The 23,218-nt window shown below is 44.4% G+C and overlaps 2 protein-coding genes across 5 annotated transcripts; one reads left to right on the forward strand and one right to left on the reverse strand.

The window, feature by feature from the left end:
* The first annotated feature begins 887 nt into the window (after nucleotides 1-887).
* Mog (myelin oligodendrocyte glycoprotein) lies at nucleotides 888-13,839 on the forward strand. 2 transcript variants are annotated; one of them, XM_021149187.2, is made up of 8 exons: nucleotides 888-1,083; nucleotides 4,078-4,425; nucleotides 7,224-7,337; nucleotides 9,488-9,508; nucleotides 9,806-9,826; nucleotides 12,093-12,209; nucleotides 12,459-12,479; nucleotides 13,020-13,839. In XM_021149187.2, the coding sequence occupies exons 1-8, from the start codon at nucleotides 996-998 to the stop codon at nucleotides 13,031-13,033; spliced, it is 744 nt and encodes a 247-aa protein (XP_021004846.1). In that variant the 5' UTR covers nucleotides 888-995; the 3' UTR covers nucleotides 13,034-13,839. The 2 variants fall into 2 exon arrangements, with proteins under 2 accessions (XP_021004846.1, XP_085689309.1); XM_085833183.1 differs by lacking the exon at nucleotides 13,020-13,839 and having other exon boundaries at nucleotides 12,459-13,013.
* A 125-nt stretch (nucleotides 13,840-13,964) lies between these two features.
* Nucleotides 13,965-22,639, reverse strand: Zfp57 (ZFP57 zinc finger protein). Of its 3 annotated transcripts, none has more exons than XM_029471224.1 (4): nucleotides 22,369-22,639; nucleotides 20,093-20,199; nucleotides 18,525-18,660; nucleotides 13,965-15,113 (listed from the first exon to the last, which is right to left on the reverse strand). In XM_029471224.1, exons 2-4 carry the CDS (start codon nucleotides 20,108-20,110, stop codon nucleotides 14,014-14,016), a joined length of 1,254 nt encoding a protein of 417 aa, XP_029327084.1. In that variant the 5' UTR covers nucleotides 20,111-20,199; nucleotides 22,369-22,639; the 3' UTR covers nucleotides 13,965-14,013. The 3 variants fall into 3 exon arrangements, with proteins under 3 accessions (XP_029327084.1, XP_029327082.1, XP_029327081.1); XM_029471222.1 differs by having other exon boundaries at nucleotides 20,093-21,856; XM_029471221.1 differs by having other exon boundaries at nucleotides 20,093-22,639.
* Between the last annotated feature and the right edge of the window lie 579 nt (nucleotides 22,640-23,218).

Here is a 23,218-nt window from a genome sequence, read left to right on the forward strand (position 1 = left end):
TCAGCAAAATAGAAGAGGCTGGGCATGGAGGTGCAGGTTTTTAGTCCCAGCACTCACAGAGGCAGGTGAATCTCTGTGAGTTCAAGTCCACCCTGGTCTACATGTCAAGTTCCAGGGCAACCAACCATAGGGAAACCTTGTCTCAGAGGTGGGGTAGGGGAGGAGGAAGAGAAGACTAGTTAGGGTATGATGATTATAGGTGGTCTCATCACCTAGTAGTAAGGATATAAAGCCTGGAAGATCCATAGTTAAAGGTGGTCCTGTGCTATATTAGTTTGTGACCAGGATGGTACACACAAGACTGTCACACACAAACAAAATAGACACAGCAAGTCAAGGCTGAATGCTTTCTATTTTTTAATCGCTCTCCCCTAGATAGTTTTTGGTGACAACAAGAGTTAAACAAAGCCGGGCGTGGTGGCTCACACCTTTAACCCCAGCACTCAGGAGGCAGAGGCAGGTGGATTTCTGAGTTCAAGGCCAGCCTGGTCTACAAAGTGAGTTCCAGGACAGCCAGGGCTATACAGAGAAACCTTGTCTCGAAACAAACAAACAAACAAACAAACAAGCAAACAAACAAACAAACAAACAAAAAAGAGTTAAACAAGCCTTATAGACTTTACAAACAAATCCCTCTGATTATCACTGACTAGCCACTACATGCCCTTCCCAAGACTAGATCCATGGAGGGGAAAAGAGAAATGCCCAGTACCAGGCAGCCACTGCTCCGGTGCTGTGAGGGGTTGGGTCGGAAAGCAAACCCTGGTCATCAATGGATCTGTAGTCCTTTTGTACAAATATCTGGCAAGGGTGACGTGGGGCCATTCCTCAGGGCACAGCTGTGGTAATGCTTACATGGAGGTTGGGCTTGGGCAGTAGTGCCCTCCCAGATTCTCCCTTCAGGCTTCTTGGAGGAAGGGACATGCAGCCGCAGCCGGAAGACCTCAGCTTGGCCTGACCCTGCTGTTAGGGGTCTGTTCCCAGTAACCATAAAGATGGCCTGTTTGTGGAGCCTCTCTCTGCCCAGCTACCTCCTCTCCCTGCTCCTCCTCCTCCTCCTCCAGTTGTCATGCAGTTATGCAGGTAAGCATGCTCATTCCAGCCCTGCAGAGAACTAGGAGCAGAAAGGGAGTGTCCTTGGCTAACCTCTTTTAATCATCCTCAAATGGCTATACAAACTTCCTGTTTTCGCTTGGGTCTGTTGGTGTAGTCTCTCTCCTTAAAGACTTTCCTGACTTCTTGGGGGTGGTAAAACCCAAACCTTTCCCTATTCATATGGTACTGGGAATCAAACTCAGGGCCTGGTGCAAGCTAAGTTCACAATTCACAACTAAGCTCTATCTGTAGCCCTAGTTTAATTTATCGTTCAAAAGGATAGCATTGGAAATGTAAATGAGGAAAATACCTAATAAAAAAATTAATTAAAAAAAAAAAAAGAGGACACTAACTTCTTGGAGTTACCGTCAGAGTTAAGTGAGAGTATTTTTGTATTTTGCACATTAAGGCAATGCCTGTTTGTAGTAGATCTCAATAAATGTTTGTTGAGGGTCAGTGAGGTGGCTCAGTGGGCAAATGTGCTTGTCTCTAAGCCTGAATGCTAAAATGAAACAACACAAATAAAATAATATATTTTTTAAAAAACAAAAAACAATTTGAGTTATAGCATCAAGTTATGTTTGAGAACTTGCTCTGCAGAATAAGGCAGAGATACAGGAGCCTGTTGTCCAACTAAGAGAAGAAATAAAGAAACAGCCCTAGCCCAGGCATCCTCTGTGGGCATCTTGGTATAAGGAAGAGCCCAGTTTGCTAGTAGCTGATTCTCACTGGGGAGATGTCCAGAGAAGGTTCCAGAGCTGGCATGAGGCTGAAGGCACAAATGAAAAGAAGATACTTAATAAATTAGGGGTTAGAGAGATGGCTTTGTGGTAAAGAGTATTACTCCTCTTACGGGAAACTGGAGTTTGATTACCGGCACCCACATCCATGGGGTGACTCCCAACAACCTAGAGCAGTGGGAAGCACTTAGAAGTAGTGGGACACATGACAAGGAGGCAAGCATCTGAGCTGAGGAGTCAGAGATGAACATAGCTGGTAGAAAAGTAGAAGCCATTGTGTCCAGATGATTTCATGGTAGAGCATTTTGTCCTAGACATTCAGAACATATCTTTTACTAGAGACTGCTTACTTCATATTAGTTTAAAGTTAAAAAAAAAAAAAAAAAGCCCTACTGAGGGTTCATGAATTCCATTTAATATTCCTAAACCTGGCCTGGTGCTGAACCCTTATTTATAATTGTAGCATTTGTGGGATGGAAGCAGAAGGACTAGAAATTCAAGTCAGTCTCAACTACATGGAAGATTAAGGCCTGCTTGAGCTATAAGCATGTCTTAAAAAAAAAAATCAAATAATGAGGAGAGGCACTGAAGAGATGATTCGGCAGTTAAGTGTGCTCGCTGTTCTTGCAGAAGATCCAAGGCAGGGGTCTCAGTACCATCATTTATAGGGTAGCTCACAGCTACCTGTAACCCCAACTCCAAGGGATCTCACAGCCTCTTATGGGTTCCAAGAGTAGCTGCACAAAGGTGACATACAGTCACCCACTCTGACACAAACACAAAACCTTTACAAAAAATTTTGAGTGTCCTAAGCTAAGCACGGTGGCACATGCTCATAATTCCAGCACTTAAAAAAGTGAGACAGGAGGATTGCTGTGAGTGTAAGACCAATCTGAGCTACAGAGCAAGATCCTTTCTCAAAATTAATAAATAGGGGCTCAAGAGATGATTCCGTGGTAAAGAGTATATACTTCTCTTACAAAGGACTGCAGATCCAGGGGGGACAAATGCCTCTGGCTTCTGAAGTCACCTGCACTCATGTGTGTACTGATACACACACACACTTTAAAATAAAACAAATCACTGAGTGTGGTGGTATACAGCTTTGATCCTAGCACTTGGGAGGTAAAGGCAGGCAGATCTCTGTGAGTTCCAGCCCAGCCAGGGCTACACAGTGGGATCCTGTCTCAAAAATAAATAAAATAAAAATGAAAAATGTTTCCTTCCTCATCCCCCCCCCTTTTTTTTTTTTTTTTTTTTTGGACAGGGTTTCTCTGAATAGCCCTGGCTGTCCTGGAACTCACTTTGTAGACCAAGCTGGCCTCGAACTCAGAAATCCGCCTGCCTCTGCCTCCCGAGTGCTGGGATTAAAGTCGTGTGCCACCACCGCCCGGCCCTCTCACCCTTTTTGAAGCACCCTTCTTTTTTTTTTTTTTTCTTTTTTTTTTTAAATTAGGTATTTTCCTCATTTACATTTCCAATGCTATCCCAAAAGTCCCCCATACCCTCCCCCCCACTCCCCTACCCACCCACTCCCCCTTTTTGGCCCTGGCATTCCCCTGTACTGGGGCATATAAAGTTTGCAAGTCCAATGGGCCTCTCTTTCCAGTGATGGCCGATTAGGCCATCTTTTTTTTTTTTTTTTTTTTTTGATTTTATTTATTTATTATATGTAAGTACACTGTAGCTGTCTTCAGACACTCCAGAAGAGGGAGTCAGATCTCGTTACGGATGGTTGTGAGCCACCATGTGGTTGCTGGGATTTGAACTCCGGACCTTCGGAAGAGCAGTCGGGTGCTCTTACCCACTGAGCCATCTCACCAGCCCCCTAGGCCATCTTTTGATACATATGCAGCTACAGTCAAGAGCTCCAGGGTACTGGTTAGTTCATAATGTTGTTGCACCTATAGGGTTGCAGATCCCTTTAGCTCCTTGGGTACTTTCTCTAGCTCCTCCATTGGGGGCCGTGTGATCCATCCAATAGCTGACTGTGGGCATCCACTTCTGTGCTTGCCAGGCCCCGGCATAGTCTCACAAGAGACAGCTATATCTGGGTCCTTTCAGCAAAATCTTGCTAGTGTATGCAATGGTGTCAGCGTTTGGAAGCTGATTATGGGATGAATCCCCGGATATGGCAGTCTCTAGATGGTCCATCTGAAGCAGCCTTCCTATAATGGATTAAGATGTCACATCTGACACTTGTTGTTGTTGTTATTTTTCCCCACTCTGGTGTCTTGGACAGGACAATTCAGAGTGATAGGACCAGGATATCCCATCCGGGCTTTAGTTGGGGATGAAGCAGAGCTGCCGTGCCGCATCTCTCCTGGGAAAAATGCCACGGGCATGGAGGTGGGTTGGTACCGTTCTCCCTTCTCAAGAGTGGTTCACCTCTACCGAAATGGCAAGGACCAAGATGCAGAGCAAGCACCTGAATACCGGGGACGCACAGAGCTTCTGAAAGAAACTATCAGTGAAGGAAAGGTTACCCTTAGGATTCAGAACGTGAGATTCTCAGATGAAGGAGGCTACACCTGCTTCTTCAGAGACCACTCTTACCAAGAAGAGGCAGCAATGGAGTTGAAAGTGGAAGGTGAGTCCTCGAAAGTCATATGCAGTATGACCTGTGAGATAGTTGACCTCCCTTCATCCTTCAGCTGAGATAAGGTTTTCTACCCAAACATGTCACTTCTGAGATCAAATCCAAAGGAACAGACACATCAGTAAACAGGGATGCCTATGTTGTGGCTGTTGGTTATTTTGCTATTTGAATTGGGAAAGAAAGTGGAATCAAAATTCATTTTCATGGCTAAGAAGGTGACATTAGATAAAAAGATGATATCTAAGCTAAACAAATGCTCTTGCACTTCAGTTTTTATTTTGTTTTGTTTTTGTTTTTGTTTTTGTTTTTGTTTTTAAATGATGGATTTTCAACATGTAGACCTGGCTGGCCTGGAACTCATTATATAGACCAGGTTAGCCTCAGACTCACAATGGTCTTCCTGTCTCTGCCTCCTAAAGAGCTGGAGCTGGGATTAAATGCATGTGTTGCCACAACTAGCTTTTTGTTTTGTTTTGTTTTGTTTTGCTTTTTTGTTTTTTTGTTTTGGTTTTGGTTTTTTGTTTTTTCGAGACAGGGTTTCTCTGTATAGCCCTGGCTGTCCTGTAACTCACTTTGTAGACCAGGCTGGCCTCAAATTCAGAAATCTGCTTGCCTCTGCCTCCCAAATGCTAGGATTAAAGGCATGCGCCACCACCACCCGGCACAACTAGCTTTTTATATATATAACTTGGGCAATCCTCCAGCCTCAGCCTCTGAATTGCTGGCACTAAAAGCATGAGTCACCATGCTCAGCTTAAAATGATTGCTTTAGAGACATACCAGATAGCTTCCCATGAGAGCTTGTCCAGTAACATAAGCTAGCTATAGAATATCGGGAACAAAAATATATCCCTGTATTTGAGTGTGGATATATATGTGTTTGTATATATATATTCAATATATATGCATATATGTGTGTGGATTATATGTATGACAGGGATATAATGTGTGTGTGTGTGTGTGTGTGTAATATATGGCAGGAATAGAGTTTGGTAGAGTTCTTACCTAGAATGGAAGTAAACACTGGTTCAGTCCCCAGCACTGCATAAACTGATCTTAGAACCTGAAGCCCGTAATCATAGCACTTAGAAGTTAAAGCCAAGAGGGTGAGAAGTCAGTCGGACACTAACCTAGAATATAAAAGACCGTCTCAAACAAAACAAAATAAAACCAAGAGGTTGCAGAGATGGCTCAGTGCTTAAGAGCTTTTGTTGCTCTTGCAGGGGTCCAGAGTTTGGTTCCAGTACCCACGTAACTCCAGTTCTGGGGGATCTGATGCCTTCTCTGGCTTCCAAAGGCCAATACCCCCACACAAATACGCACCTAAGTAAAAGTTAAGCACACACCCAGCAGTGGAGGAGACCTGTAGTTTCGATGACACTGCTTTGTCTTTATAACTTTATTTTCAGTATGCTTTGTGTGGTGGCTGGTTTTGGAGTTACTCATTATTTGTCCTGCCTCTGAGTGGTTAAACCATGGATAGGAAAATAGACAGAAGGAGCGCTGAAAGTGAATTGCGATGTAATTGAAGAACAATAGTGTTGTGAGTGCTGGGCCTCTGACCCTTCCCTTCCTCCTCAGCACCTGCAGTGTGAGCATCAGACAATCCATCATTTCTGTATCTGAGGTGGTGGTGACTGTTGTCAGGCTGAGACCAGAAGATGCATTGTATGCCCAGTAACAAAGCGCTATTTCTAGAGACAGTTTGCAGGGACATGAAAATAGCTGTGTGCCACAGAATGTTCCTCACACAGCTGTTTTTTTTTTTTTTTTTGCTGGGGAATTTTTACTCACACAAAAAGTGGAGGGTCAGAACTTTAGCATACAGATTTTTTTTTCTCTCTTCTTGATCAGCAAATTCCCAACTCATTTGCCAACTCCAGTACACTCATTGAGGCCCAACAAATTACAAGTCAGAAAGGTGGTGGGAGTAGGGCAGAACACAAAATGAAAACTGTGCCTCAGGGGAGAGTGCTTTCCTTTGAGTTGGTGTCCACATTCCAAATTCCTCTAATCAGCTTGAGAGAGCGAGAGAGAGAGAGAGAGACAGACAGACAGACAGACAGACAGACAGACAGACAGACAGACAGACACAGGCACAGGCACAGACACAGACACAGACATAGACACAGACACAAAGAGTGGTTGGAGTTCCTTTGAAAACACTGAATAAAATTTGGGGAGTTGGGCTGGAGAAATGGCTCAGCGGTTAAGAGCACTGATTGCTCTTCTGAAGGTCCTGAGTTCAATTCCCAGCAACCACATGGTGGCTCACAACCACCTGTAATGAGATCTGACTCCCTCTTCTGGTGTGTCTGAAGACAGCTACAGTGTACTTACATATAATAAATAAATAAATCTTTAAAAAAAAAAAATTGGGGGAGTTGTAGCTCAGGCCTGAATTCCCAGCATTTGGAAGGTAGAAGCTAGAGGACAAAGAGTTCAGGACAGACTTGCCCTGTTTAAAACAAAACAAAACAAACAAACAACCAAAAAACAATGGCCACATCATCTCTTTTAGAAACAAGCTTACTTTACCAACATTTTCACTTTATGTCACCCTCCTTCTTTATTGAGACATGTCTTGCAGGCTGGCCAGTGAGTTGCAGCAATCCTCCTGCTTTAGACTCCAGAATGCTGGGAGTCATGTATGTAGACCATGCCTGGGTGTGTCAGTATTTTTAAAATCTTGATGTTGGTTCCCTTATTCAACCCAACCCACTGCAGCACAAGCTCTATACAGGGTGTTGAGGAAGCAGTCTGAGTGACATGTTCCTTCTGCCTTTCAGATCCCTTCTATTGGATCAACCCCGGTGTGCTGACTCTCATTGCACTTGTGCCTACGATCCTCCTGCAGGTCTCTGTAGGCCTTGTATTCCTCTTCCTGCAGCACAGACTGAGAGGTATAGGCATCGGGTGGGTCTGTCAGGATCGTTTCCTGGTTCTTAGGGACAGTTAATCCTTAAGTCTTCTCAGTTCAGAACTACATAACAGGTTCTACTGAACAATTTACCTTGCATCGACCTGTGAAGTAATAGTGCCAGCCTCATTGCTGAGGAAGAAATTGAGTCTAGGGGTAGATTGGTGACTTGCTCAGATGGCATGTTACAGGCAGTAGAGCTCTGCCCTCCATAGTCCTTAGCAGCTTCATGAAACTGGGTGAGTAGTCTCCTCAAAGTCAGTCAGGTCTAAAATACTAGGCATTAATATATATATATGACTGGGGAGATAGTGCCATGGTTAAGAGCAATTGCTCCTTTTTTAGAGGACCCAGAACCCATATTAGACAGCTTACAACCATCTGTAACCATGATATAATAACCATCTAGCTCCACGGCATCCAACATCTCTAGTTTCCTCAGGCACCTGCAGTCATGTGCATATACCTACATGCAGACATACAGACACATACACACACAAATATATTTTTTGTCTGTGCTTGTCTATATGTGCACACATATTTATAGGTACTGTAAGAGACCAGAAGAGTGTCTGAGACCCTGGAGCTATAGGTGGCTGTAAATTGCTCTATGTGGGTGCTAAAAACTACACCCTGGGTCCTATGCAAGAGCTGCAAACACTCTTAACTGCGAGCCATGTCTCCAGCCCCACTATTTCATGTTTTAATAAAGATTCTGAAATGAAAGTCTTTGCCACATGGAATGTATTAAAAAACTGTTTCCCCTGTCTTTTCCATTCAACTATGAACATAATAAATTCAGCTGTAGAGGAAGTTGTTTTGTGCCCAGAGCCTGCAGTCAGAGTCTCCTGGTGCTGTGTCCTTCCCAAACCAAAGCAAGAGTTCTTGAATTTCCACCTCCTTCTGCTGATAAGAGAATGTAGCAGCAAGGAGGGTTTGAGTCATGGAAAGGACAAAAGAGCAACAATGGCCCTGCCCTATACACAACAGGCAGGTTCTCCACACTGTACTACATCCCCAGCCCCACAGTGAGGGTTATTTTTTGTTTTTTGTTTTTTTTTTTCACCCAGAATTTCTGGTTACCTACTCCATGGCAAAGAAAAGGCTCTCTATCATCATGGCTGACTAGAGCAGGAACACGGAGCTAGGCAGCCTAGGATCCAACTCTACTGTAGACACCAACTATGAGAAAAATTCTTAGGTTCTCCAAGTCTCCAAGTAGGGATAGCATTTCCCTCTTAAACTGTGGGAATCTTACAGAGAGAAGTGTGTAGCATACATGCAATCATAAAGTAGCTGCTCACTAAATGTATAGTGTCTCCTCCAGATGGGATATGGGTTTATATTTACAAAATGACAATCTTCTTGACCATGTGAACGGAGCAAGAAAATAATGGAAGAAATGATAAAGCCTTGTGATATAGTGCTGGAGAGACAGCTCAGAGGCTAAAAGCCTGTACTGCTCCTACAGAGGACTCAAGTTCTAGCCTATCACCTATCAGGCAAGTCATAACCACCCATAACATTAGGAGATCTGACAACCTTTTCTGGACTCCGGGGCACACGTACTCATGTGTACGTACAGACACACACACTCACTGCGACACAGATAGAGTTAAACATAAAATAAGAAGAACAAGCCAACCATGTGATGTGTTAGGAGCATTACAGGTTCCTGAGACTTTTGCATTCTTAAATGCAAAAAGGTTTGGAGGTTCTAGTTGTGAACTGCAGCAATTTGTTATACCTGTGACCAAAGAACAGTGGGCCCTGTTCTTCTGGAAGGTCATTTTCTCCAGCCAAGCAAACAGTTTTGGGAGGGACACGTACAGAGTTGTAAGAAAAGAAGCCAGCTACATTGGCATAATCAGCCCTGTCCTTGCTGGGATGACAGACAACGCAACCAATCACTATCAGTTCCAGGCTCTTGTGGTCTTTATTTCATTATTTAATCAGACAATATTCACAGAAAGAGACTGGACTCTTGGTTTTAAATCTAGAGCTCTTCCTACTCTAAAATGCTCCCAGGCCATCAAAGAATTCTCCACACAAAGGTCCAAGGTGCTGGGTGGTATGGAAGGGTCCTCATACTGTTAGATCAGGAACTAAAAAACCTGCTTTTTTCTATTTTAGGAAAACTTCGTGCAGAAGTAGGTGAGTTCCAGGCACCCTCCCTCCCCAATTCCTCTTCTGGTCTTTTTAACTTAACCAAAATATCCCTCTCTTCAGACCGTTTCTGCCTTTCCCCCAATTCTCCATGCTCCCTTCAATTGGGAACTTTATATTTAAAACTATAGACAGCTAAAAAATTAGAAATGGTTTTACCTGAGCTCTTATAGCATGGTTTACTTTGCATCAGGGCTAGAACCAACCTTGAGGGATTTAGATAGATCCAAGGAAGGGACTCCCTTTCAGTTCCTTACTAAGTCTATTCTTATTTGTCCTTTTCAGAGAATCTCCATCGGACTTTTGGTAAGTTCAGGCATACCCCAACCCTCCCAAGTCACCGTGGGACTTCACTAGTGGCCTGGGGGGACTAGAACCAGTGGCTTTTTGTAAGGCCCCTCCACCTTTTTTCTTCACATTCAAGATCTATAGGAATGTAGCAAACATTTATGTACCATATTCCAGTGTCAGGCTGAATTTTACCAATTGTAAACTTTATATATATATATACACACACACATATGTATATATATTCATCTTCTGAATTATAAAAAGTGGTTAAAGAGATCCTTTGCACATAAAATTGCTTGATGGTGGGAAAAATCATTAAGAGCACCTGCTGCCCCCCTAGAGGACCTAAAGTTCTATTTCCTGACCCCACAGCAGACAGCTATACACACAAGGAATACATATGTAAGAAAAAAACTTAAATTATGGTCTCACTGTGTAGCCCTGGCTAACCTGGAATTCACTATGAACAACAGGTTGGCTTTGAACTTACAGAGCTCCACACTGCTCTGCTTCCCCAGTGTTGGGATTAAAGACATGTGCCACCATATCCAGAAAATTACATTTAAAAAAAGTCATCTGCTATACTTATATGGCAGAGTTAGTTTTCAGGAATGTAGTCCAAGCACATGATTCATCAGGGAAGGCTTCTTTGAGGAGAAAATAAAGCCTCTTTGAGTTGGGGTTTCATATGGCTATGCTGGCCTTCAAATTCACTATGTCATGAAGGTTGGCCTTGGACTTCTGATCCTTCTGCCTTCAACTCTCAAGATGCTGGTAAATGCATACTCAACCATGCATGCCCCAACTAGAATATTAACTCCTCACGAATCATCTTTGCATTTTCTTCACTTCAGATTGCAGAGTTCCTAAGGACAACACCAGCAACAGAAGAATACCCAAATGTTTGTTGAATAGATTCCATACAACTAAAAAATAACATTAAACAGAGCATAGCAAAATCCTGCTCTAATCAATCTTCCTAAACATAAACAGCCTTTCCTTCTGAAGCCAGATGTAACCCTCTTCAGCTCTCCTGGTACTTGGCTACACCCTAGCACTTGACATTGGGCCAGTATATGGACATCACACATGTAGTCTTTGAATGTATTTTATTGTGTGTGTGGAGGGTGTGAGTGGGTGAGTGTGGGCAAGTGCTCACACAGAGGTCACAGGACAATATAAAGGAGTTGGTTCTCTCCTATCATGTGGGTCTGGGGTCAAACTCAGGTCTTCAGGTTTAGCAGCAAGTGCCTTTATCAGCTAAACCATCTCACTGATCCCATTTCCATTTTGTTTTGAAATGTCTGTCTCATGTATTTCAGGAAGGACTCAAACTCACTATGTAGCCAAAGATTACCTTGAATTTTGATCATCCCCCTGCCTACACCTCCTATATTCTGGGATTTTAAGTGTGAGCCACCAAGCCTAGTGCATGCTGTACTGGGGATGGAACTCAAGAGCTCTACAAACTGAGCTACCTTCCCAACCCTCAGGATTTTACTTATAAGGTTTGAATGTCTAGCCGGGCAGTGGTGGTCCATGCCTTTAATCCCAGCACTTGGAAAGCAGATTTCTGAGTTCGAGTTTAGCCTTGTCTACATAGTGAGTTCCAGGACAGCCAGGGCTATACAGAGAAACCCTGTCTCGAAAAAACAAACAAAAAAGACTTGAATGTCTAAATTCTTAACCATGTTTGTATCTTGAGATCATAAATACAGTCAGTCCTAATACCAGTTTTTGACTTTTTGCTTTTGCTGGTTTCGTTCCTTTTTGAGACTGCATCCCTATCCTGTTAGTATAAGAAAACCTTGCCCTTTTTTTTCCTTCTCTCTTTGTCCCTTTGCCTCTACCCCCACCCCAAATAAACCTCTGCCACACGGAAAAAGAAAACCTTAGGGAAATCAGGGTTTGATGACTTGTAACCCCAACACCTGTAGGGCTGAGACAGGAGGATTTCTCAAGTTCAAGGCCAGTCAGGGATACAGGGCAAGAACCTCTCTTCAGACAAACAAAAATGCTAGAGATTGGGGTGAGGGAGGGTTAGTGCATGGCTGAACATGAACAATGCATGAAAAGTCACACAACCTACTGTTTTCTATGCTAAATCAGTTAAAAAGAAAAAGCTAAATTCAATCAGAAGCTAATGAAAATAAAGGGACAGTGCACCTCATCCAAGTTCACGGACTCTACAGCCTGTGCCCAGAGTCCTTTGTCATTTGGGGGCTTCAGGTTAAGAATGGGTGTGGCACAGAGGGAGACACTCTACTCTGCTTTACCCCAGATCCTCACTTCCTGAGGGTGCCCTGCTGGAAGATAACACTGTTTGTTATTGTGCCTGTTCTTGGACCTCTGGTTGCCTTGATCATCTGCTACAACTGGCTGCACCGAAGACTGGCAGGTTCGGTGTCTGGGCAGCAAAACAGGACTGCTATGCATCAGGGATCTCAGGCAGACCAGAATGGGAAAAGAGTGGAACCAAGGTTCTAGATTCCAGGGCTGGGAATCTTTATTCTCACCATCAGAATCCATAGGAAAACGGAGAACCACTTAATGAGATGTATAGGCCTCTTAATGGAAAGGGAGGGTTGTCTGGGGGGGGGGGGGACTCCCACTGATCACCCATCGACTCATTTCTCTTTGTTTACAGGACAGTTTCTTGAAGAGCTAAGTAAGTTCTGCCTAACACCCCTCTCCAATCCTGAGACATCTCATTATGCAGCCTTAGAACTCACTATGTAAACCAAACTGGTCTGGAAACTATGGCAACCCTCTCCTTGCCTCCAAGTGTTACCGTCATAAGCATGTACCATTGTATCCAACCATTTCCTTCCTTCTATATTGAACAAAAACCCAGCAAAGGGAATATGGTTATTGAGGGACTATAGTCCCAGGGAAGGCTGAATGACTCTTGTGAGGGAAAAGGGGAGGGAATTAACGAGACACATTTTCAGTGCCAAGAGGCTGCTGAGCCACTCTTCCCTGTTGACTTAATAGCCTTTAGTGCCCCTGAGCCAGAATTCCACTTCTGCAGTCCCCTTTAACATTCTCCATAATAGTTATCCCGAACCTCACCTCCCTTCAAGACCAACCAGGCGGTTGGGGGTAGAGATAACATGACCCCTAGGAGCTTTCTATCTCCTAGGTTCAATGACTTCATAAAAAGAACCTACTGGCAGATGTTTTTAAAGTCACTTGTTTTTCTTTCTAGGAAACCCCTTTTGAGTGATGGTTGTGTCTTCCTGGAGTGAAGGAGAGCCCGGCAGGTCCTTGGGGGATTTCCCATTGGCCTCTTTGCTGTGGACAGATTCCAATCTACATCTACAGACACATTCTGGATACCGAGTAGAACTTGATTTCCCTCCCTCAACTGTCTTTCCTCAGCTCCTTCCTCTAATTTTTGACTTCCACATCTTTTTTTACCATCTTAGTCTGCCTCTAGAAAACACCCTGTAGTGAAGGCCAGGAGACACCTATGCACCAGAGTAATACAGGATTCTACGAACCAGCATACCCAGCACTTCAACATCATTGTGAACTATAGAACATCAACTCTGCAAACGGTGGATATTTCTTCCAAGACCACAGCCTTGACTGGGAAGAATATCAATGTAGAGAGTAAGGGGGTGGGGTCAGGAACAGAAGAGCCCACAGTATCGGGGAAAGCTAAGTGAGCCAGGGTATGAATATGGGCGCCTGAACCAAAACCTGGAGCTAAAACTCAAAAGAATACCGATCAGAGAAATACCATCTTGCTTTGGCAGCCTGGTGGGAGGACCTTGAGAAGCAAGGGCTGAGAATTGGGTCTGCTCCCCTGTGTTCCACACCTTTGTGTCCTTCATACTCCTGCCTCTCATTTTCTCCTATCTTATTTCTCTGAGTACCCACTGTGTTTTTTTTTTTCCAACAATTACTACTTGGTGGTCTACCAGACACAAACAAGCTAGGTGCTAATTAATAATACAAATTTCTCTGTGCATACTTCTTTTTCTTTCCTTGTCTCTTTCCTTCATCATCCACCTCTCTCCTGTTCAAGCCTCCTGATGGCAGAGGTCAAGTCTTCAGGAAAAAACAAATACAAAGACCTTAGTTTGACCTCCCCTCCTCTTCTTTTAGTTTTAAAAATTGAATTTATTTTGTGGGGTGGGGGTAGGGGTTGGGGTGGGGGTGGAGGTGTCGTGCATGGGTAGGTGTGAAGTCAGAAATCAGTCCGAATCTTCTTCTGTCACAGGGCTCTCGGGGCTGGTGGCACCCTCCATTGCCCAAGGAGCCGCTCTACCACTCCCAGACAGGCCTTCTGTTTCAGGATTCTCACTGCATGCACGTTTCCGTCTTCTCCTCCTGGTTTCCATCCTTTTTCCTGAGGAGTCCCTTACTTTAAAAATATTTCCCATCACCACGGGTTCATGAAGATAGCCAAGCAAATGACCCAGGATTTCCCAGCATTTACTGAATCTGATTGGTCTTCGGCAGCACAAGTGATCCAACAGGCTCTCCTTTCCCCTAAAGGAGCTGTCACAGACGGGGCAAGTGTAGATCTTTTGCATCCTGAGTGTGTTGGATGAGTGGGCCGACTCTTTGCAGCAGAAGTGCTGGTTGGGTTGACGTCTGAAGTGGATCTTGAGGTGGGTTAAGAGACAGGTTCTCATGGTAAAAGTTATGTGACAATAGGGACAAGAGATCTTTTCTCTTGAACGGACCACTGTAATAGAGTTGGATCTGACATTCAGGGTCGTGGCTCCGCTGTTCCGTGCCTTAGCCCTGGCCACTGGTCCCTGGATCACTTTCACATACTTGAGGGCGGGCGCTTGGGATCCAGGTGTTGTAGGTGGAACCCTACTCTTCCGCCTCTGGTTGCTAGCCTGGTTGCCAGCCTGGTTGCTAGCCGCTGGCTTGTTTTGGTGTACCTTCAGGTGGCGGTTGACCTCAGACTGATCCCGGAAACACTTTCCACACTCAGGGCATGAACGGGGCCTATAACCTAAATGAGCACGTCGGTGACGGCTCAGTCCAGAAGCATCACGGTAAGTCTTGCCACAGAGATTACAAAAGAAAGGCCTCTCTCCACGATGCTGGGCCTTGTAGCCCTTGGCTTTGCGGCTTTGCGGCTTTGTGACTGCCAGCCTCCGGGACCTCACAGGAAACTGGTGATTAAAGAGGAAGGTGTTCTTTTTGAAACATTTGCCACAGGTTAGACAGAAAAATAATGGTCCACCTTTGAATACCCCTGTGCAACTGGAGGACTTCTGCTCCTCATTCTTATCTTGCAGATCTGAGCTAGGTTCTTGAGGTTTCTTCTTGCTTCCTATAGTAGAGGAGGGAAAATACACAGTTCACTATGAGAATGCCAGCACAAGGTTTGTGCTCAGTACAAGCCACTTTCCCCTTTCCCAACCTTTAAAATGCAGCCATTCACCCTTGGGCCTCATAGGCTAGAAATAGGAAAATGTAATAATTACTGCTACTACTACTACTACTACTACTAATAATAATAATAATGACTAGTAAATGTTTCATAGGCATCTTCTAAAATTGCAAATCTAAATACCAACTTACATCTTTGAAATCAACTTACATCTTCCCACTCTCAATGACTCAGTCTCACAGATAACCCCACAGATAATGAAGCAATAATCCCCCCCACCTCAGCCCTGATTACACAACGTGTCAGCCAAGTACAAATTATTAATGGAGAATTCCCTACTGTAAGAGCACATTCACATCACTTTTTAATATAGATTATAATTATTCTATATTTTTAGTATTTTGGTTTACTACTGTGTCTACTACAGAAAACAGAACTTAGGACCTGGGGATATAGTTCAGTAGCAGAGCACTTGCCTCATATACACAAAACCTAGGGTTCAATCCCCAGCTCTGTAAAAACAAAAACCAAGCAAATAGGCCTCAGTACTATGTGTGGCCTATGTGTAGCTTCAGTAACCACCTGAACAAAATACTTTCAGATAACAGAGAACTCATCCCCCAGTGTTGGGGAAGCAAACCATGTGCGCAAGGGACACAAGTGCTCTACAGTGCTCCACCATGCGCACAAGCGCTCTACAGTGCTCCACCATGCGCACAAGCGCTCTACCAGTGAGCTAGCTACATCTCCCGCCCAAGGGAAGACTACTGTATCGTGAAGATTGATGCTATCATTACTAATAACTGAATTGGAGCACAAAGCAACACACCAGGACCGTCTGAGCTGGGAAGTGTGGCCAACCTCAACTAACATTCCTCTCAGTTCCTTAACTCCTATCTCTGAAACAAGCTTATCCTTCTCCAGAGCAACACTGTGGAGATCTTGTTTCTTACTTCTCCCAGGAAGAACTTCTTAATCAAAGGATGCAATCTCTCCATTCCTGGAAACTAGATTACTTGTTTTGAAAATCTTGGCTATTCATTACGAAGCCAGTGGACTTAAAACTTTGATCTCAGGGTTTCCTCTAGTCCCAAGTCTAACGCAGATGGAAAGATACTGAGCCTGAAGCACTAGGTCAGCTCACCATGCTGGGACTGTCCTGGGTCTTTTTAACCCTCCTCTCTCCTCTGCAGTTTTAAAATGACATTTTTACTATGTTGTATGCATGTGTGCAAGTGTACACATGCTACGGCATGCTTATGGGGGTCAGCAGACAACTTGAAGGATTGGTTTTCTCTTTACACCAAGTATATTCAAATTCCAATTATCAGCCTTGGTGGCAGGCACTCCTAACCACTGAACCATTTTGCTGGCCCTTGGTTCTGTGAGATGATAGGCCCCCAAATACACGATGAAACCGAGGTGTTGGGGTTACAGATGTGAACTACCATACCCAGCTTCCTCTACAATTCTCACCTGTTGCTTTGGAGGATAGAGACCTGATCTCTGCCCTTTTTCTTTTTGTAAGCTGTTCCAATCTTGTATTTTGGCTCTAAATGGAGTCATATTTTGGTTGGGGAGAAGGGCATGGTTTTGTAGGTTTTGGTAACAAGGTCTCCGTATACAATGTAAGCTGGCTCTGAAATATCTCCATCCTTCTGAGTGAGATGCACTACTAAGTCTGTCTGCTGTATGGCAATGAAGCAAAGTGGTCCCATGCTAAGCCCCTTTATGTCTTATGCAGACAGCAAGCTACCTCCGATAGGCTTGCTTTTAAAAAAGAAAAATTATTTATTTATTATATGTAAGTACACTCTAGCTGTCTTCAGACACTCCAGAAGACGGTGTCAGATCTTGCTTTGGATGGTTGTGAGTTACCATGTGGTTGCTGGGATTTGAACTCAGGACCTTCAGAAGAGTAGTCAGTGCTCTTAGCCGCTGAGCCATCTCTCCAGCCCTAGGCTTACTTTAAGAACATTAATCTAGGGCTAGCAAGATGACTCAGCAGTTCATGCACCTGTTCCTCTGGTAGAGGATTTGGATACTGTCCCTAGTAACTGCATGGTAGTTTACCACCATCCATAACTCCAGTTCCAGGGGATCCCATCCATCCCTCTTCAAACCTATATGGACACCAGGCACACACAAAGTGTGCATACAAACATGCAGGCAGATCATTCTTATACATAAAACAAACCTTTTAAATGGGGTGGGGGGTGTTTTTAAAGAACATTTATCTAAGACACTTGGTTGCAGCTTCTAGTATAACACCTCACACACAAGAGTGACTAAATATCAGTTGGATATACAGGCAAGTGGTTTTTTTTTTCCCTTTGGTTTTTTTTTTTTTTTTTTTTTTTTGGTTTTTCGAGACAGGGTTTCTCTGTATAGCCCTGGCTGTCCTGAAACTCACTTTGTAGACCAGGCTGGCCTCTAACTCAGAAATCCACCTGCCTCTGCCTCCCAAGTGCTGGAATTAAAGGCGTGTGCCACCACCGCCCAGCCAAGTGGTTTTTTTTTTTTTTTTTTTGAGGTACTTTTGCAATGTAGTCCAAGCTGGCCTCAATCTCTATAACCAAGGTTGGGGTTTAGTTTGCAATCTTCCTGTATCAGATCCAGGAATGTTGGGAGTGTTAGAAGTCTGGGATTACAGGCTTTTGTCAACAAAGCAGGCCTACATATTTTCACAATATAAGAATTACAATGATAAAAGTGTTGCCTTGGGGTTGGGAAAGTAGCTCAGTAGATAATCTGCTTACCGTACAATCATGACTCTTGAGTTTGAGTCTCAGAATGCACACTAATGTCAGGTGTAATGGCATTTGGATGTAAACCCGACCATGAAACAGAAAAGGCAGATACTTAGGGCTCACTGGTCAGCCAGCCTAGCTGAATCAATGAGTTCCAATTAGTGAGACCCAACCCAAAACAAAACAAAAAGTATAGAGTGGCTGTATCCTGAGGAATGAAGCCCAAATTTGACCCTGGCCTCCATGTGAACACCTAAGTGTACCTACATATACATGAACACACACACAACATTATCTTTGGTCCTCTACAAGAACAAGTACTCTCTCAACCCCTAAGCCTCCTCTCTGGACCCATGCAGGTAGTCCAGGCTAGCCTTAAAGTTGCTATGTAGCTCAGAATCACCCTAACCTGGTCTTCCTACCTCTATTTTCAAGCCTAGCTTGTCATCTAAGTTTTTATTACTTTTACCTTTTTTTTTAACCCCTGAACTTTGTGACTCAGATCTTTCAGGCTGATTTTGGTCTATCTGAGCAGAAACACCAACAATATTTTCTAAGGCTATAGGACAGGGAGAATGCTGAAGGAGTCACAGTCTCTTACCGACGAATGTCAGGTTCTTGAAGGTTTCTGACATCACTTTTTGGTAAAGGTTCTTCTGTGTAGAAGTCAGATATTCCCATTCTTCCTGGGTGAAAGACACTGCCACGTCCTCAAAACTGACTGGTGTCCTGGATGGCTGGGAAGATTTAGAATGTAAATACAGAGACTTGAAGTGTCTGTCCGGGGACGTTTGCCCCCTAAGTCTCTGAACTATCACATCTGCCTTGGCAACGCATTCAGGACAGTCCTGACCATAGATAGATAACCCAATGTATAACCAAAATCTCTGCTGAGTGTGCAAGCAAAACACATATTACAGATTCCCTTAACCTATCCCTAAAAACGTGGTTTTGCTTTTATAAATGCGGTACCCCTGAGTTTCCGTGCCAAGAGCTTTCCTGAGGCACTAGCCTGCTCCTGGTCACCAGCTTAAATAAAGGACTATTATTTGGACGTATGTGTATAGTGGTGTGTAACTTTCTCATTTGGACTAAAAAATACTGACATATTCTCAAGATTTAGAGAATTCAAACCTAAGAGAAAGACAATACCATGAAAGGGTATGGGGAAAGGTACATAGGAGCTGTGTCATACAGAAAGCCAAGGATAGGTACAGAAAAAGGAACCCACTGAAAAGAGGAGAGGAGCCGGGCGTGGTGGCGCATGCCTTTAATCCCAGCACTTGGGAGGAAGAGGCAGGTGGATTTCTGAATTCAAGGCCAGCCTGGTCTACAGAGTGAGTTCCAGGACAGCCAGCGCTACACAGAAAAACCCTGTCTCAGAAAAATCAAACAAAAAAGAAAAAAAAAAAAAAGAGGAGAGGAGAGGAGCGAAGCCTATGAAGCATTCCAAGGTGGTATGGGGGATGGAGATCTTGCAATTCCTTTTTTCTGTTGTTTGGCCTGGGACAATCTGGGATTCTACCAGATCCACAGGTGGGTAAAAGACCTCAAGAGAATCTAGGGCCTGCCACTTCCTTTACCTGACCATCTCCTTTCTGCTGTTGGATTTCACTAGTAATCTCTCCATGTTAAGTCCTCTATTTTGTTCTACCTATGTTCTGAGAAATCTCTCACTGAACCTGAAGCTCTCCAACTCAACAAGAATATCTGGCTAGAAAGCCTCTGTGATTATTCTGCTGACCTTGTCTGTCTGTCTATCTTCCTTCCATTTGTTTTAATGTGGGGACTGAAGGTCCCACATTGGGTCTTCAACTTTGTGCAACAAGTACTTTACAACATGCCGAGCCATCTCCCCAGTCTTTCCACCATAATCTTTCTTTGGGGCTTCTATAGAGCAGCTAACATACTACCTACCCCATGGAGCAGCATGTCTTTAGTAGTGTCTCTACTTTTAGAGCCTTCTCGTCTGGATCCCAAGGCTAATAGGACTCTATATTTCCCTGGGCCTACAAGGGCCCCAGAATTTGATACTGCTTCTTATAACAAAAGTATCTACTCTACAAGAGGTTGTCTTCCTTGATGGTTCAACTGTCCAAATTCTCCTTTCATGATTGACAGCTTTAGTTCCCTCAAAGCCCAGGCCATAGAATTCAGGGCTCTGATTACCTGTTTCCTAGCTGCCATTGTTTGGTAATGCCAGGCTGGTCCTAGGCGTTTGACTTCTATTCCAGACTGCTTCTAGCCACAATTTGTTGGTGCCCACTTCTAGAAATCTAAGGTTTAAGAAAAATAGATAATATCAGCAAAAGGACAGAGTAAGGAATAAGTGCCTCCATAGCACCCAGTTACTAGCTTCCTGCACTGTGGTAGAGCCTTCTCGGCAGTACCACGAGGTAAATTGGCTCCATTTTCACAAACCTCGAATATAAGCGTTAAGTCATCCATTCTAGGATGTGTGATCCACGGGAAAGAAAAGTTTAATTCTAGATTCAGTACCACTGAAAAGTACATACCTGAATGGGTCACATACCACTCTGAGTTTTGTCTCTTCATCCTCTGACTTGATTTCACTGGAAAGATGAGAGTCTATATCTCTTCCAGGACCAGAAATTAAAATATAGATTCTGTGATTTGAATATATGTGTGTGGTATCCTGGGGCTCAAACCTAGAAGCTATGCCTGCTAAGCAAGTGCCACTGAGCCTTATGTATACCCCTAGCTCCATGACTTCACTGTTTAATATATAGATACGATATTTACAATGGACCTAGCCTTTGAGGACCTCTTAAGCTGAAAATGTCATTAGGTCAGAAATGCAAGTAATACGCCTACCGAACAGAACCTTATAGCTTAGTAACAAAGTACACTGACAGAGTGTGTAGTTTCCTTTCCTGATCTACTAGCTGTCTGGAAAGTGTAGCCTGTGACTACTACCCAGCATAAAGGACTATCAGAGTATCTATCTATCCCTATGCACCACATAGTACTAGTCTATGGACAAGTTAAATCAAACCCCAAAATAAGCTGTCTGACTATGTAAGGCCGTTCCATCATTTTGGATCATTTTAAGTCTTGGCAGCATGAGTCCAGTATCACAAGTACAGCACAGTGATAATAACCCAATATCATTTAAATTCTTTGTTCACTCTGAATTGTTTTTTATTTCTATTTCTCCTCTCTAGATGAAAGGGAAGCATAACAAAGGCACAGAGACTGGTGGCCCTTTCTTTTCCTCTCAATTCTTTTGCCAAGTGAAAGTGCCAGCAAGGAACAAGGCATTCAAGGAATCGCTAGCTCTGACCCCCAAAAAAAGGCATTCAAGGAATCGCTAGCTCTGACCCCCCCGAAAAAGGCATTCAAGGAATCGCTAGCTCTGACCCCCAAAAAAAGGCATTCAAGGAATCACTAGCTCTGACCCCCAAAAAAAGGCATTCAAGGAATCGCTAGCTCTGACCCCCAAGAAAGTTGCCAGGAAAGCTGCATTCTGAGGTTGATTTTCTTCCTTCCTTCTGTCTGTCTCACCTCTCATTATTCTTCCGTTGAAAAAAACCACATTCCAAACAGTGTCTTCCAGGACCTGCCCATACAGTTCTATGCTAGTGTCTTCCAGGACCTGTCTTTAACCATTCTCAGCAAAGACCCCTTTATCAACAAGTCTTAACAATAGCATAAAGATGTGTGGCGACCTAGACGATTATCCAAACACTAGGAAGGCTGAGACAGGATCTCCGGGAGTTCTAGGACAGCCTGGGCTACAGAAAGCATAAAACATCATCATCAACAACAGCAGCTGCTGCTGCACATTCACACAAAGCAGGGAGTGGTCTTTAATATAGATACAGGCTGATTAAGGAGACTGACAGGTGCTGTATACCTCTATCCACCTCCTCACTCATTTACCTCTGATTGTTCTTTCCTGGTGCAGGAGCCCTGAGAAGGCAAGGAGACTAAATAAGACTTGGCTGTTGATTGGCCGGAGGTCAGGCCCCGTCCCTCCCGACTCCCACCCCCCTGGTATGTGAGATGGGCCAGGCCTGGCCTCACCCTTCCACTGGGTAAATTTCTGGAGGGACTGTGCAGACATCTCTCAACCCTGAGTGCACTCCTCCAACTAAAGTCCATTCATTGTTTCACAAATCTGAGGAGTCAGCCCCGATAGCACAAAGGAAGCTAAGACAGGAAGATCAGGCAGACTTGCCACAATACACCCTGTCTGTTCATCTCTCTAAAATCTGGGGCCCCCGCCGCTCTCACGCACACAATCTGACAAGAAATGCCCGCCGGTTTTGCCCGATCAGCCCGGGTCCCAGACTCGAATCCCCCGGGGTTTCAGCCACGTGAGCCTTTCCACGGCGGAGCCAGGCAGCTTCTCCCACCCAGGTGTCGGGCCCTCGTGGCTCCACCGCCGGAGCCGCTCCACCCGGGTCCCCGCACGCTCTCACCGCGCTCGACAGCCCTACTTGAGGCTCGGCAGTCCTGCCGTTCCCAACGCTCGTCTTCGGAGCTGTAGCCTCGGACCACAGCCACACAAAGGGCTGGGCGCGCGTTCCAGCCCCGACCAGAACGCAGCGGCGTGAAACCCAGGGAAGGGCCCTTGCCAGAAGTCAGGAATCCGCTACTTTGTCCCTCTGCTTCCGTTCTGCTCCGTCCGCAGGTAACACATCTCAAGTGGCTGTCTGCCAAGGTCAGAAATTTAGATCCGAAGAAGCCCAATGCCTGAATGCCACGCCTTCTCGTCCCGCCTACTGTCGGTCTTCACTGGTCTCAGCTGCGCTAGGAAATTCCATTTCCTAAGATAAGTATTTACTCCTGGGGTGGGGAATGGGAGTGGGGGATGGGGGTAAGGGGTGGTGGAAGGATCGGGTGACTCAATTTCCGTAATTCCTTGTACTAGGCAGCTGAAAGTGAGTTCCACGCCTGCCTGGGCTACACAGTAAAACACACACACACACACACACACACACACACACACACACACACACATAAAATAAGGTAAGACCAAAGAAAAACTGAAACACTTCGCAGACAAGTAAAATGGGCCGTCGAGCAACATCTTAGCTAAAGTAAAAACCAAGAAAGCACAGGAGACTTAAAAGACTGTAGTTACAGGATAGCTCAGTAGTTAGAGAGGATTCCAGGACACCTAGCACAGAGAGACCTGTAACCAAGGAACCCCACACTCTTCGTTTGGTACCATCCCATATGTGGCATGCACTCCTACAGACTCACGACAATAAAAATAATGATTAAAAAAAAGATATAGACACTTCACAGGTATCAATCACACCACGG

The sequence above is a fragment of the Mus caroli genome, unplaced genomic scaffold (genome assembly GCF_978045245.1).
Source record: "Mus caroli unplaced genomic scaffold, Mus_caroli_1 scaffold_18, whole genome shotgun sequence".
Lineage (NCBI taxonomy): Eukaryota > Metazoa > Chordata > Mammalia > Rodentia > Muridae > Mus > Mus caroli.

Excerpts from the sequence above, each read along its gene's own strand:
- Mog (XM_085833183.1), top strand. The coding sequence starts at position 996 with ATGGCCTGTTTGTGGAGCCTCTCTCTGCCCAGCTACCTCCTCTCCCTG. Across the intron at positions 1,084-4,077 it reads GTTGTCATGCAGTTATGCAG|GACAATTCAGAGTGATAGGA; the intron begins GTAAGCATGCTC and ends TGTCTTGGACAG. Across the intron at positions 9,827-12,092 it reads GAATCTCCATCGGACTTTTG|ATCCTCACTTCCTGAGGGTG; the intron begins GTAAGTTCAGGC and ends GCTTTACCCCAG.
- Zfp57 (XM_029471224.1), bottom strand. Across the intron at positions 15,114-18,524 it reads CAAGAACCTGACATTCGTCG|GAAGCAAGAAGAAACCTCAA; the intron begins GTAAGAGACTGT and ends CCTCTACTATAG.